Source organism: Aythya ferina (genome assembly GCF_964211825.1).
Source record: "Aythya ferina genome assembly, chromosome: 7".
NCBI classification, from domain to species: domain Eukaryota; kingdom Metazoa; phylum Chordata; class Aves; order Anseriformes; family Anatidae; genus Aythya; species Aythya ferina.
Genome location: NC_140302.1, coordinates 29562159 through 29578020, shown reverse-complemented (window position 1 = coordinate 29578020; position 15862 = coordinate 29562159). Strand labels below are relative to the sequence as shown.

Genomic DNA, 15862 nt, shown 5'->3' with positions numbered 1-15862 from the left:
AGATGCTCCGGATTTACGCGTTACATAACTGGTGCTTGCTGTTTGTGTAGCATCAGCAGTGACCAATGGCCTCCCGCATGCTAATCATCCACCCAAACAGACGGGTACACGGGGTAGACAAATAAGCTGGAAAAAAAAACAAAACAAGAGGGTTGCCATAGTTTCAATTATTTTCCGAAACAAAGCACTCTCAGTAAGTAGATTCTAATATATTAAAAACAAAGAGCCCTAATCTCTTAAAAGCAGGTTGCATGGGGAAAAAATTAAGACTGCAGGATTAGGGAGGAGCTCCATATTTTATGATGGAGCAAATTCAAAATTAACAAACACCAAACATGTCCTCTTAACACACACAAAAAACTTCCCTCTCCCATTCATTTTTCTCCCAAAAGAAAAAGCTGACTTTGTGCTACGCCTGCACTAAATTTTATTTACTGCTGGATGCTGTAATTGTACTGTCATTGCTGAAGAACTATCTGATCTTTACTCTTGGGCTAACAGGATTTTCTGACCTCTTATGTCAGCTTGTTTAAGAAGTTCAAGCGCACAGGGTGACTGGACTTTCAAAGCGAAGGACTTGAACCACCTGTAGCAGGGGAGCCCACAAAAGATACCTTACCTGCAGTTCAGAGAAGCCACAAGGCAGTAACCAAAGACAACAGCAAATTTAAGTTCTGGTGTTAGAGGAGAGGAAGGAGAGGGAGAAAAACTACACAAATTAAAAATAATACTAATAATCCCAACAGTAACAGGAACACTAAGTCACCCCAGATGGCACCATGGCCCTGTGTCACTCGTAAATGCAACACAGACTCACAATAGCCAAAGGGGGGATGGAGGCTGATGTGCAGAAGCAGCTGCTTGTAGACCACAGCCTATTTATGCAAACCTTTCTGACACTTGCTGCTCGTGGAACCTACCACACAGCAAAATACCTCAAGTTGGCCCTTAGATGTTGTCTTCAGCACCTGTTTTTGTTGTGTTGTTTGTTTTTAAACACCTGTTTCCTCATTCTGCCATCTAGCACCTCCACCACAGAGCAGACAAAATAAACCAAGCCAACCTCCATCTCCTAGCCGAGAAACAGTTTAAAGACAATTCATAATTCTTTGCCCAGAGATAAGACAGTCCCTCCAGGGGGTGGGAAGACTTTAGGCATAGATAAAATTGAAAGCCTTTAAGTGAATCTGAAGACACTGCTAAGCTTAAGATGCTGTAAGTTCTAAAATGCAGAGCTACGAGCATCTCCATGTTACTAGAAGCACTACAGAAAACCATGCAGAATGGCCAGTTTAATCCTGTTAACATCTTTTCTTTTTTGTCACCCCTATGATTTTGACTAGGAAAAAAAAAATCTTGCCATCTTGCAGCCTTGGTTTGGGTTTTCGTTTTTGTTTGTTTGCTTGGTTTTTGCTTTTGTTTTTTTTTTTTTGAATGAATGAGTTAATGAATGCAAGGCAGACCTGTACGTTTAGCACAGAGACACACAATTATAGAAAGGTCAAGAGAAAAAAGGGCCACACTGACCTCATGAAAGCAAGCATATTCCAGCATGCTCCTGAAATATTCCGCATTTTTGGAGGAAAGAGCTTCTGGAGCACAATAGATGCAGTCTACTCGATATTTCCAACAGTTTAAAAAAAAAAGTGTGAATATTAATAGAGCATGAAGCTGAGCTATTAATAGATTAGGCCTCTGGGGTTAACATAAAAGAGACTCAAGCAATACACAGCATGTTAAGCCAGCTTATTAATGGTACTGCAGCAGGAAAGCTTCTATATATACTATCTAACAGCTTCTTCTACAACTGTGTTTTGGGGATACTGGGTAGGTAAGGGAAGAACAGATATTCACATCAGCCTCTTTTTATGATTTTTTTTTTAGGGTAAAAAACAGGTTACAAATGTACTGTGTTTCGAAACAACAGGTCACTGAAGATGACACCAGTGTGCATACATGGAGGGGGCACATTAAGACCATTTTTATCCAGCTAACAGTTCAGCCCTTCCTGATTCCCGCATCCTACACCGTGCATGCTTAACATTCTCTCAGCGCACAGACACCACTTCAAGTTTTGCTAACACCTTCTACACAATCTCAAAACACATCAAAACCAACAGAATGCATGCAGCTCCTAGCCTTTCTTTTCTTGTAAGCATTTTCCTTGTAACAAAGTAAGGAGGAAGACCACGCTTTCTTAAACTGACACTGATCTCAAGTTAGCATCTTGAGACATTCAGGGAACAAGAAGTTCATTATCAGTAATGTACAGCGATACTCACAGATCAGAAACCCACACCAAGTGTACATAACCAGTGATGGTCTCTGGTACGAGGCCACGGTTTGACAACAGAAAGCTCTGGTCCTGCAAAAATTCTCAGGTGTCAGTAGTGGTTAAAACAAAAAGCAAACAGTATCATGGTGGTGCTTGGATATAGCTATCATGGACTACAGACATAAGTAGGTCAAGCTTTAGTATCAGAGATAACGTCTTGCACCTACGAGTTCCTTATCTGTTCGCACAACTCCCTAACAAATACCAGGTAACAGAAATGGCAAGTCTCTGTCCTATTTGTGTATTTTAAGAGTGTAAAATACTTTAGTGAACACACAAAAATGGTAACTAAACGGATGAAATTAAGCAACCACTACATGTCAGGATGAATCACCTAGCCCGTCTACAAGGGCTGAAACACATCCATCTGCCTGTGGGTTAACATCACTCATAAAACAATCGCTCCATCGCTGATCTGCCAGTCCCATTCCTCAAGGGAAACCTATAAAACACCTTTCAAAACAAGCCTGGGAACTAAAATTCATAACTCCACTGGGCTCAGAAAAAAAAAACACGAGCTCAATAGAGATATTGGATTTATGGCACAGTATAATGTTACCTCACACTAACCCCCTCACATTCCACAATGAATAATATACCAGGCTCTCTCCTTCCCCTAGGAGATAACCTTATCTCTTTCTTTCCTCTCCTACCTTCCTTGTAAGGAAACAGCAATTTCTTTGGGCTTGAACAGAGGCAAAGCAATGACATTTTATGTAGCTACAATCCATTTTGCTTAAGTGAGCGGGTCACACACAGCACTCTTTTTCGTTCCTTCTCCAATCTCAAAACCAACCAAAATTCTGTCAGACCCTTGCTCAGTGTGGATGGCATACCACAAACAAAGAGGTGTGGGAACGAAAGGGCACGAACCATGGAGTGAAAAACGAGAAGGTGTTGCAGATGAAAAATTTCCTAGGGAAAGTGTTAAAGAGCAAGCTATCCAGTTTTACTTGGATTCCTCACAACAAATATAGATAGCTGGATGTGACAGCAGTGCAATGCGGAGGCAGAACACCAGCTAAAACCACAGCGTGTTGGTTTTACCCAGCTGAACTCTACCACAAGTGCTCTCTCACTCCCCTTCCTCAAAGGGAAAGGGAGAGAAAATATGATGGAAAGGGCTCAAGGGCTGCGATAAGGACAGGAAGATCACTCACCAATTATCGTCACAGGCAAAACAGACTCAGAGTTGGGAGATTAGTGAAATTTATTGCCTATTGCTAACAAGCTAGAGCAGTGAGAAACAAAGGAAAGAAACCAAAACCACCTTCCCCCCTCTCCCACCTCCTTCCTTTGAGCAATGCAGGTGAACAGGGAATGGGGCTGCGGTCAGTCCCTGACACTTTGTCTCTGCTGCTCCTTCACGGTCCCTCTCTGCCCCTGCTCCCCATGGGGTCCCTCCCATAGGATGCCGTCCTTCCCAAACTGAGCTTGCGGGGGCTGCCCACAGGCAGCAGGTCCTCAAGCACTGCTCCCACACGGCTCCATCCCACAAGGTCCATCCCCCAGGAGCAAACTGCCCCAGCACGGGTCCCCCACGGGTGGGCGGCAGCTCCCCCCAGATTCCCTGCTCCACGCAGGCTCCCCTCCGCAGGCTGCAGCTCCGGCCCGGGGCCTGCTCCTGTGGGGGCTCTCCATGGGCCGCAGCCTCCTCCAGGCCACATCCACCTGCTCCACCGGGGCCTCCTCCACCCATGGGGGTGCTGCAGCATGGAGATCTGCTCCATGTGGGACCATTGGCCTGCAGGGGGACAGCCTGCTCCACCAGGGGCCTCTCCACAGGCCGCAGGGGGACTGCTGCTGTGTGCCTGGAGCACCTCCTGCCCTCCCACTGCACTCACCTGGGGGCTGCAGGGCTGCTTCTCACTCCTCACTCTCCCAGCTGCTGCTGTGCATCTTTTTTTTCCCCTCTTCCTTAAATCTGCTCTCACAGAGGCACAAACAATATTGCTTATTGGCTCGGCTCTGTGGTGGGTCCCTTTGGAGCTGGCTGAAACTGGCCCTTATCTAACATGGGGCAGCTGCAGGGCTCTGCTCACCGAGGCCACCCTCACGGCCCCCCACTACCAAAGCCTTGCCACATAAACCCGATACACACAGGTGAACAGAAGCAAAACAGGATCTGAAGACTCATCATGCAAGCAATAGCAATCCCCCTACCCTTCTTGACTGGAAGCCCGGCTGATAAAGAATCCTGCTACCTCACATGGGATAGAAGTTGTTTTCTTAATCCATTTTATGCAAGGAGGCAATGAAACAGCCCATCTGTATGGAATAGTGCTGGGGTCTTACCTGTCATCGCTGCCTGCCCGGCCAGAACCGCTGGTGTACCATGGTCACAACCAGTAACTTTTTCTTTCAGAAGTGATCTAAAAGATACCTACTTCACTAAACTCTGAACAGATTTGAAATTGCATCTAATTTTAGAACCCATGGTTCTGTTTTAGACCTGAGAAAATACTTGCAGGTTCAAATGCCTAGCCTGCCTTACTACACCAATAACTTTAATAAAATACAAAAAAAACTACCATTACTCACAAGCTCACCCTTCCAAAAGAATGTTAAAAATACCAGAATATGAAAAAGAAAACAGAACACACACCACTATCCACTGTATGAATAAATAGTTTTGACTCTGCCAGCTCCAAAAGAAAGCATGATGAAGCAAAGAGCTCAGCTGGTGATACTGTGGAGAAATCTTTTAATATTAAAAATAAGAGCACACACAACCAAGAGCATCCCTCAAAAGGAAAGTCAGATCAATTTTCTTGCACTCATAATTCAAGTATATGAACTGGAGCACAAACTGCTTTAGAAATACATTTTAAAAGAAAATAAAAGGCTCTTTAAAAAGAAAGGATTTCATAAGATATAGCACTTATACCATCACGGTATGCATATTAATGTGCAAACACACAAATGTTGGCAGAAGAATAGAGTTCTCAGAGATCCTGAGTTCTTATAAATCTCAGGAAAATAGGTAGATAGAGGAAACAAATCTGTTCTAGCTTCCACTAAGAAAAAGGCCCCAGAGGGAGCCCCACTGTATTACCGGATACCAACGAGTCCACATGGGGCTTTGGTGTCTAACGAGCTGTAAACAAACGAAGTCACAAGAAAAGGCTTCATTAGTTCTGCTCCTTATAGAACTCCTAGATGTTCTTTTTAACGCATTATTAATTCATTGGACTCACTGCCTTAAGATGGGAGTTAAGGACTAAATTCAAAAAGAAAAAGAACTCAGAGAAAGCTGGCAATCTTTGTGTTTGAGAAGTTTAAGGGATACAAATTAAAGCCTAATCTTTTAGGACAGTAAGATAATCACAGGAGGTAAAGAAACAACCTGTTTTATGGACATTTTGTTTTGTAGCATCTGGTCCCAACCCTCCAGAGAAACAAACCTGCAATATATGAATCTAAACCAGGTATCACACTGCAAGAAGCAACTTACTTGTCTCCGAAATTCTCAGAAGCGCTGTGAAAACAATTCTTCCATAGGATGCAAGTGTGAATGCCAAGTTTTGAGACCTAATCACTGGACTAGTACTCATTTCCCATCCAGGATTCACAGAAACTCCAGATAGTCCAATTATAATAAATCTAAGTTGCCACATATCAGGTAACTCATGTATATTTGTTCTGCCCATAATCTCTTTTTCTCTTTCTAGTGCTTGCAATGACTTGGATTTTGTGTTTTACTCCACCCAGTGATTTTTATTTTATTTTGGATAGTGTTTCATTCTGGAGAAGCCAGAACTTCTGAGATTACATTTTCTGTTTTAAATAGCTCCTGCCCAAGCTTGTGCAAACATCTCAGTGCACTCAAGCAATTCCCCTCCTATCACTGAGTTGTTGAGGTTTCAGATTATAAACAGACCATGACACGAAGCTGCATCCTTAGATAAAAACAAAACTTTCTGCTTTCTGCTCATCAGGTAGCAATGATTTCAATCACAGTTAGATGGATAGCCAAGTCCTGGCCTCATTCACACTTGTAGGAGTGAAATAAAACTCTTAGGGTGAACCTAGATGTTATCTCACTGAAAAATATGCAAATTAAGCATGGAATTGAAGCATAAAAGTTTAAACTATCCTGTTTTATCCTAACTAAAAATAAATGCTGTATGTGTTGGAAGACAACTCCTCCCAATGGAAAGCATTAGAATAATGAAAAATTTCATTACTTAATGCTACATTTTTCCCCCCCTCCTCTAATGAGTCTGTTTCTACATTACAGCAGCACATTCTAGGAGATGAGAGGTTTTAAAATAGCATTACCATTTGGGAAAATGTACTTCTAACTAGCATTCTGTAACCCCTTCGCCCTCCCCAAAAAGTCATTTCTATTATTGTGTTTGAGAGAGACAAGTCACCCACAAGACTGAGCACTTGAAAAACCGTTTACCATAATAATAAAAATTGGTCCACCCCAATTCTATTCACTTTACCAGTGAAACAAGAAATAGTAGAACAAGAAACTATCTTTATTTTGCAAACACAATAAAACAATTTATCTCTAAACAATGCAGTGGGGAAAGTCCAAGACAGAACAAGTTCAAGTCCCAGCACATAAGATGGAAAAGTGATTCTCCTATGGAACACGTATTAAATGCTCAGAATTTACATCCCAGATCCAAAAGGATTCAGCTTCTCCCCCTCACTTGCAACATTTGAAACAAAATAATGCAAACAAACAAAACCTAAGCCAGCTTGGACATATTTTTATTTCTGGATAAACACTAAGAATTCAATGAGATCTGGAACACTAAGTAGGTATTGCCCTTGGCTACACATTTTTATTTGTTTTGAGTTACTACATAAGGAGGTGAATCCGACAGAGCACCAGTGGAGAACATGATTTACAGAGGAAGAGTAACACTCCTTGTATAATATGTACAAGTTGCAAATTGAGTGATAATGTTCATAGCTGCCACACAGAGTCAGGAAAGTTTCACACAATGTTTGGGAAGAAGAAAAAAAAATCAGAAATAGTCCAATCTCTGGCAGAGCCACCATATGGAGTTTACTGCAGTAACATACGTTTTGGCCACTCAGCATAGCTCTGCTGCCAACAATGATAGACTGAACTATTTCTTTACAAGATATATTTCCTATAAAGAAACAGTAAATCCTAACCAGTGAAGCTCAGCCAGTTCAGCTGAATCTTTATAGTAATAAACAAAATAAAAGAAAAACATCACACCTTTCAGCATGCACTTTAGCATCCACAATGGTAAAAATATCAGAGTAGAAAATTGTAATACATGGCACGGGATGCAAAAAGAAAACCTCAAAGGTATTTAGACAGTCATGTATTTATCTATATCATCTCTCACTACATTATGAGCCTTTCCTGTAAGCGTGGCCAAACCCAAGAAGGCAGGTATCTGCAGCAAATCCTTCAACTTCCTTAAGCTTGCTACCCTGAGTTACAGCGTGCCTAATTTATCAAAGCATAAACAGAAAATAAGAAAGCAGAGGCAGACAAGCTCCAAATGAAGGCTTATGACTGTCAGGCCATCTGGCACAGATGCTAGCTGCCTCGCTCCCTCTGCCATATCAGAGCATCCAAACAGTTCCTGTGGAAGAGCAGAGCTGCTGTAAGGATGTAGCTTTACTTGCCTCATTAAATCACGTGCCCGCAGCCCATCCAGTCTAAGGCCAGGTGAGAGCTGATGGATCCGGCTGGGGCAGCTTTCTGGACTGTCCACACTGCCCGTTTCTCCTCTGTGTTCCCTTCCCTTGTCCCGCAGCAGCAGCTCTAAGCCTTCCTGAGCTTCCTGGGTACAACACTCAGATAAATGACCCTACTGGCTGCAGGACGGCCAAGTCACCAAGGAGCTCTTCTGCCAAAACAGTAGGAACTGCCTCATCCACCACAGCTGCTTCCTCTGAGCATCAGCTTAAGAGATTCTTGACTTGCTTGAGGCGTTTTGAAATCAAGATATTTTTCCACACACTACAAAGACATAACTGAATTATCTCAAAGCTTTAGTTTAACTTAAATGTTCTTTAAAGGGATATGTCATGTGGTAAAAGGTTAGAACTTCCATGCTGAAATGCTTTAAATAAAAATAATTTCCTAATGAGGGTTGGAAACACTTCTAGAACTGGAGGGCTGTGCTTTCCACTTCCCAGAGGTTAGGGCAGCTGTGCCAGAGGGGAGGAGGATACAAAAACTTTGGTGAAACTCCTCAGTAGGAGGAATATTATATGAATCCATATGAAGATATGCAGAGTAATGCTGCTTCAATAGGGAAGCTCAAGGTTTAAGTGCTCCTGGGCACTGCTGAACTGGTAATTAAACAGCCAACTAAACAAGAGCCTTGAAATTTCATCAAGTGTTTAACAACACGAGGGTAGAGAAGCTGCTAAAAAAGCAGCATTCAGCTTCGTAGTATGCTTCCTCCTGGATGCTTTTGGGTTCTGGCCTCTCAGCTGCAAGAAACACTAACAAGTGAGCACTGGTCAAATTGCATAAGAAACTATGGAGGTGGTTTTAGTTAAATTGCTAATTTTTTTTTGCTTGAAATTGCAAAGACTAAAATTACACTTTTTTTTTCTGTTCAAATGTCTGTTCTAATCCCAGATTAATTTTAATTCAGTTTTGCTTAGTCAATGAGAGAAATGTGATGTCTAGGATTTCAGAGATAGAAACCTGTGATTTGTAAGAAATGCAACGTCTTAAGTGTTCAGAACATACATACAGGATTTATCACCTAACTCCTTACACTTCAACTGAAAACCCAGCTCCAGCTGCTCACTGTATGTTTTCAAACATAAGAGACTGAAATCTGGTCCTATATATCAATACAAGCCCATTTCAGTCAGTTGAGAGACTGACAGAGTACACAGCAAGGTTTGTACCTGTCTCTACAGCTACAGCTTTTTATCCTGCTTGTATTCTCTTCTGTCAAAGTATTTTCCTTTGAGCTGAACTGAAGATTATCAATCAAATTTTACCTCAATTTATCACTTCAACACCTACAAACAGCTTAAGTGATCAGACCAGAAGAGAATGGGAAAATAGCAGAAATGAATGCATTAGAAAGGCTATCAATTTGCTGAGCCCTCTCTATTGACTTTCCCTGAGTACAAGATGAAATCTGGTAGGCTTAATTGATTTCTGCATCTTTCATTCTTACCTAAACTTCTCATTTAAAAATAACTGCTAAAAACACAGGATTTTACTTGCAAAGAAAGAATCAACACTGGTAGGTTATTCCTGGAGCACACGCTCCTCTTTGTGTAAGTAACTCCTCCAGTCTGGAGTGCACTCACCAAAGATGTAGTGCAACTGATCAAAAGCAGCAATGAACAAGATTTCTGCCTGTTGAGGCTCCAGTTTGGTCTAACTCATGCAGCCAGAAGGCTTTTGTTACCTTTAGCTCCTTACATGTGCCTGTCCAGGTGTTTGCAAATCACCTGTCTGAAATAGACAGAACCTGGAGTGAAAGCTACTACCCCATACACAAAACATACTTCACTCCAAAGGGTGCCTCTTAAGGTCTTGCTGCATTTAAGAAAGGAGAAAAGAAACAAAGACCATCTGTTACTGCAAGGTGACCAGTAGTTATGTTATCTACACACAAGGAAATCAAACAGAAACTGAACCATCACACACAATTACATTCCAAAAGCATGCCTTATGGTGCCATCTGCATTACATGTTTTCAGGTTTTTCTCTTTGTTGAAAACACTGAAATATTATAGAAATCTTCTCGTAGAATAGGAATTTGTTTTCCTACAGAATGTTGATAAAGACCAAAGACAAACAAAGGTTTTTTAATGACCAGTCTAGATATAAGAGCCTCAACATCAAACTTCTGCCCAAATGCAAAGAGGAACAGAAGTATGTATTTACAGTGAATGTAATGGACATTTCAGATATTTGTATGTTGGTGCAGCTCTTCATGGGAAGAAAAAAACAAGCAAAAACCACAAACACACGACATTTAATATTCCTTACCTTGGAACCAGCCAATATAGTTTTCAGCAGTTTTGTTCCCTTTCCAATGCCAACCACTGCAAAGACAGAAAGAGAAGTGCCACTTCAGAACTAGCTCTACAACTCCCTTATTCAACACCAGTCACTACTAAATATGATGCTCATCAGAAATACTGCCTTTCGTGCTCAGTTAGCACATAAGGAGAGTCAGTGCTGATGAGAAAATCTCTCTGTGATGTTCAAATAACATGGGACTAGTGAAAGAAAAAACACATCTAAAGCAGAAAAGAAATAAGCTTCACCTAATTCTTAAAATGCTTTAATTCAGCTCCTATATTTATCTAGCTTTTAATCGCCAAAGAAACAGACAGTGCAATTAACCCCGTCTCTGGTTTGATGAAGGCAATGGCTCACTAATAATGAATCTGGCCTTCACTCTAAGTAAATAGGCCTTTTAAAGGTTGATGCTGGCTAAGAGAAATCCAGGCAAGATAGCGTAATGAAATAGTTTATCAGGGTCACAGCAAGCAAGTAAAATAATCAAAAGGTCTAACTGCCTCTGCCAAAAATCTTCTATAATCAAACCCTCCTGTTATTGTGTATGTACAAATTATTGTCTTTTCCATCTTAAGTAAGAACTACAGAAAGTGACAATCACTCAGCTTTTCATAAAAGAGGCAGACAGGAAAAAGAAATATTTTACATTTTGCTTTAAAGCTTTTTACAATATGGTGCTTGGATAAGCTTTCCTATTGATTTTCTCCACATACAGCAATCCAAAGAAACAAAAGACAACAGAAGGAAGATAGAAAACAATGAGGAGCCAGATACACTGTCACCACACGTTTGTGAGAGCATCGCCATGCTATTTATTGTAATTCATTGCAGAATTCTCCAGGAGGTCACATCAAAAAAAGACAGTCAGCGCTGATGAGAAATTAAGAAGTTATTCTTAAATTGTTCTACTGTTGCAGTAATAGAAGGTCACCTTCACCCTTCTTGAAATTTAAAAGCAAAATATTTGCATCAGTTGTACATGAAATACATAACAGCTATGTCCTTGATTTTAATAAAACTTCAGGAGTTAAGGGAAAGGTTAAGGGAACTTGCAAGAAATCAGCTTTGTGTTAACCAGGAAACAAAAGCATCTAGCCAGCTAATGGACTTCTTAAAACAAACAAAAACAAAAACCAAAACCACATTTGTGCTCTAAAGCTTCTCACTCTGAGACTCTTAAGAATTCTTATTCCCTGTAACTTATCCTCTTGGTTCTCGGGGTTTTTTTTACAGTCACATATGCCCTTGTGCTTGTGCTTTTGCATGCCTTCAGTTCAGCGTGTTCCTGTCACATTCACCAGACTGAGCTGCAACAAGGCTGAGAGAAGGAGATAAGCACACAGATAAAACTTTGTAACCACGCACTTCTCTTACAACTTGATGACATCACTGACAGCTCAATGCAACTGCTGAGCTGAAATTTGCTTTAAAGCGTCAAGAGATTCAATAGAGTAGTTTTAGAGGCATCGAATGCTTTTGTGAATAAGAGACTAACAATTCTCCTTGTTAATCATCAACTAGCATAGCATGTGTATTATTGAAAAACTAAACTTGCCAGACTACACAAGACACAGCAAGGTTTAACTGAATTTCACACTTGCATTTTGCCACCTTCCAAACCACTTCTTAAATGCCTGTTACTAACTGGATTAAATAATGCCAACTTCAGGAGTACCACCACTGCTCACTTACCTCTGCCTTTTTATAAACGGCTTAGACTGGGAGCCCTGTGTCCCAGGAAACCCTAAGATTTTACTCTCAGATCTTCCTCACATAAGGTTGAACATAGCTCCATAACATACGCTTTCTTAAAGATGTAATGAGTGCTCCTAAAATTTTACCACTAGCTTTTAATTTTGTGGCTTTTTCTTCTTTTCTTCCTCTGTGGAACTACAGCTCATTATTGGCATGCAGAAACAAGAAAAAGATGAACAATTGCTATCATACAGCAAAAAGCACTCAATGAGAGCCACAGCCCTACACTGATATTAAAACAAGGTACTCTAAAGACTTAAGTTAGAGTTCCTTGCTTCTTCTAATATACGAGACCTGACTGAAATACGAGCTGAGTCCCAGCTCTCATCACCTTCCAAATGCAACAGAAGCCACAGATGGGGACAGAAAAGACTTCACCTCCCAGAGACTGCAGTCACTCCAGACTCTTATAAGTGCAGGGCCATCGTTTGCCACTTGGTCCCTAAGTCACCTTTCATTAATGCCATAAATGACTGAGCTCTGCCTCCAAGGCCCTTCCTCATCTACACTTGCAGGGAGTAGGAAAAGAAATATGGAAGTGTGTCTTCTGATGAAAGGCACTGCCCAGGTGGTTGCAGTACACTTTGCACACCAAGCAGTGCTCTGTATCAGCTACTTCACATACACAAAGTTACAGATATTGAGCACATACAATCTGTGAAACAGCAGCAAAGATGGAGAGTGGACAGTCAGAGGTTTCAGAGAATTCTTTATTATGCTCCCACACACCAAGGAATAAAGCTTCCTGCCCTCCCACCCCCCACCAAAAAGCAGCACACATTTTCTGAGTAACTTGTTTCTATTGTGTCTCCTCATAATCTTACCTGAACCCCCCAGGAAATCTCAACACATTCCCTTCCCCATTCCTCACCAGTCTTGTCCTTTCCAATCTAACTTCCACTGATTTTTCTCTGCGTGTTTTGTATGGCACTGGAATGAAACATCCCATGCCTTTCTGGATCAATCCGTAGCATATTAAGGTGATGAACTTCTCTGTCTTTACCAAGCACATCAAGCCCAAGTACTTTTTGTCATGCCACATGAGCTGGCTTCAGAGACTGCTGGATATCACAGAACAGTAGGAGAAGCAATTAAGGTCGAGCGATTTTTCTTTGCCTCTGGATCAATGCCGTTGATGTCCCACAATGAGCAGTAATATGCTCAATGGGAACATCTCTGCAAAAGGAAAACCCGGGCTTCAGTGAGACACACACTGTTCTCTGGTGAGTGGCCACAGACCACAGGAAATCAGAACTGGAAGAGCTGGTACTTAACTCCTAGCCCAAGAAGGTTCCATTTTAAAATGCTCAAGGTGACAGAGAGCAATGATTACCAGCATATACAGGCCTCTGTTAGTACCAATCTCTGCAAAAAACATTCCTTTGAAGCACAGTTCTCCCTGAGTGTCATTACATCAAAGCTCAATGGATTTATTTCGTGTACACCCATAGTTGCACTGTTGATTTTCTATACCCAAGTATCACTGTTATTTCTTCTAGCCAAGGTGAGCTACAAAACTATGATTAAAGCAAGCTGTAGTTTTCCACATTACCTATCAACAAAACCATTGGTGACAGTATATGATATGGGATTAATCCAGCCCAATTATCATACCCCCGGCCAAGTTTTCAACAGCAACTGATATATCCTTTTCCTTAACAAAACAAAGGAATTTAATAAATAAATCACTATCAAAATTAAAAGGCAAAAATCTCCTTGATGATTCTTCTTTAATAAGCAAGATAGGACAGCAAGTGAAAACTATTTTTGTGCTAAGCCTCAAAAAATCAGCACTTGAATTGCTGTTATTCATCTATCCTTTGACAAGTATACAAGCCCAAAAGGCTCTCTCCAAATCCCAGCAATGCATTATTTTAAGAACAAATACTTTAGAAAATTATGATGACTATAAATCCCTAGCTTAACTAAAAAAAAGAGCCATAAATTTCTGAGGTTATTTAGAAAATACAGAATGTTGTGCAATGAATTCATGTAATAGCCCATGACTTATATCAGGGATTTGGGAAAAAAAATAACCTTTTGTTCAGGAACATATTATATGCATGTAGAAGTAGATGAAGGGGAAATTTAACCTGGATCACTCTTTTCCAGTAACTTGTCCTTCCCCCAACACCACAAGGTTTGCCACGTGTATCCCAAATTGTTCTTCCACCTCTGATTTCATGTAGGCATGAAAATGTTTCCCGAGCTCATTGTATAACTGTCTTTATACTTTTCATTACCCAGAACTCCTGTCGCTGCACTGTCCAAAGTTCCACCGTGTCCAATTTTCAAGACCTGACTTTTTCTTTTGTTACCATTTGTTTGCACACCAGCTTCTGCAAATAGAAATGGAAAGGAGGCATTACAGGACAAATAAAACATATTTCCAGATTGCTAAAGGAGAATAAAAAAACACTTGAACTATGAAATAGTGGTGCAGGAACTGCTGTACTGAGCATCCCAACCCACCTTACTTCTGATGAAGCTGATGACTCCAGGAATCGTGTACACATCACTGCTCCTTATTTATTAGCATTGAGTATGATTGATGTTCTAAGCCTCCTTAATTATTTCCAAAGTTTGACCAGGATGCTGCAATATCTCTCTGTTATGCCTTTCATATCAGATGTGACCTGGAGTCACCCACACAAGAGCTGCAGTCACTGCCTCCTCACTATGGAGGCAAATTAGCCTCAGTGAGCCCGTTCTACACTTGGGTCTCACCAAGTGAGAAGAAGCCTGTTCTCTAATAAAGGCCTAATTTAGATGATCAAGTCCCCACATCCATTATGAAGGAAATCCAAGCCACAGCCCCTCATGTCTTTTCAATGATCAAACTTTTGTTTTCCCCTGGTAAGGGACACCCAAGACTCCATTTGTATTCAGCAAAAAAAGTTCCTGGAGGCCATGCCCTGAACTTCCAGCTTCCTTGAAACACTTTTTGGTTTCCACTCGGCTGCCGATTTATTTAGCTATTTTAGCAGCAAGAGGCACCTGGCACAGAGCTGAGCACCCCCCTACAGTCCCCAGGCCCGGGCCCCACGGCGGTGGGGCGGCAGCAGGGGGACAAACCCCACAACCTCCCCATGCCGTGCCTCGGGACGAGCCCCCCCAAATGACCCCTTTTGGGGTTTTCTGGCCCGATGGGGGCCCCCCCCCCCCATCCCCACGGGGCCTCCCCCCTCGGTTAGCAGGCCGGGCTCCTACCTGCCAGCAGCCTCTCCTTCAGCAGGTTGAGCACGGCTGCCGAGGTGGGTCCCTTGGGCTTGTAGACGGCGAAGAGCCCGCTGAGGGAGAAGAGCTTTTGGGCCGCCCTGGCCGCCACGCCGCCGCCACCCGCCTCCCCGCCGGCCATGCTCCGAGCCCGCCCTCCCTCGCCCGGGAGCCGCTGGGAAACGTAGTTCGGCCGGGCTCCGGCTCGTCCTTTTGATCAAAAAAAACCTAGGAGTCCTTTCATAAAATATGCTGTAACTCAACCAGGAGTGAAGGCATACTGGGAGAATAAGGGATGGTCTCCAACTGGTGCCCCCAAACCAGGGCACTCTGCGGGTGGCTGGTAGCACGGCTGCCTGGCTGCGTGAGCCGTGCTTACAGCTGGGCATATACACAATAATTTGTAGGATTACGGCCCAAGTTTTAGATAAAGCTATCAGGTTTCCCTAACAGCTGGAGGTAGTCAATTAGAACATAAACGTATCGCGTTTTAACGAAGGCGGTGAGACCCCTGCAGTTCTGCCTTTGGCACTGAGAAGAAAATCTTA

At 42.1% G+C, this 15862-nt stretch overlaps 1 protein-coding gene across 1 annotated transcript in view; it reads right to left on the bottom strand.

Moving 5' to 3' along the window:
* Positions 1 to 15480, bottom strand: part of TRUB1 (TruB pseudouridine synthase family member 1) — a 29912-nt gene extending 14432 nt beyond the window's left edge. Inside the window, exons 1-3 of the mRNA XM_084525740.1 lie at positions 15309 to 15480; positions 14342 to 14437; positions 10308 to 10363 (exon numbers count right to left, since the gene is read on the bottom strand). Coding sequence (XP_084381866.1) covers positions 10308 to 10363; positions 14342 to 14437; positions 15309 to 15456 — 300 coding nt within the window. The 5' untranslated portion in view covers positions 15457 to 15480. The remainder of the gene's footprint in view (positions 1 to 10307; positions 10364 to 14341; positions 14438 to 15308) is intronic.
* Between the last annotated feature and the right edge of the window lie 382 nt (positions 15481 to 15862).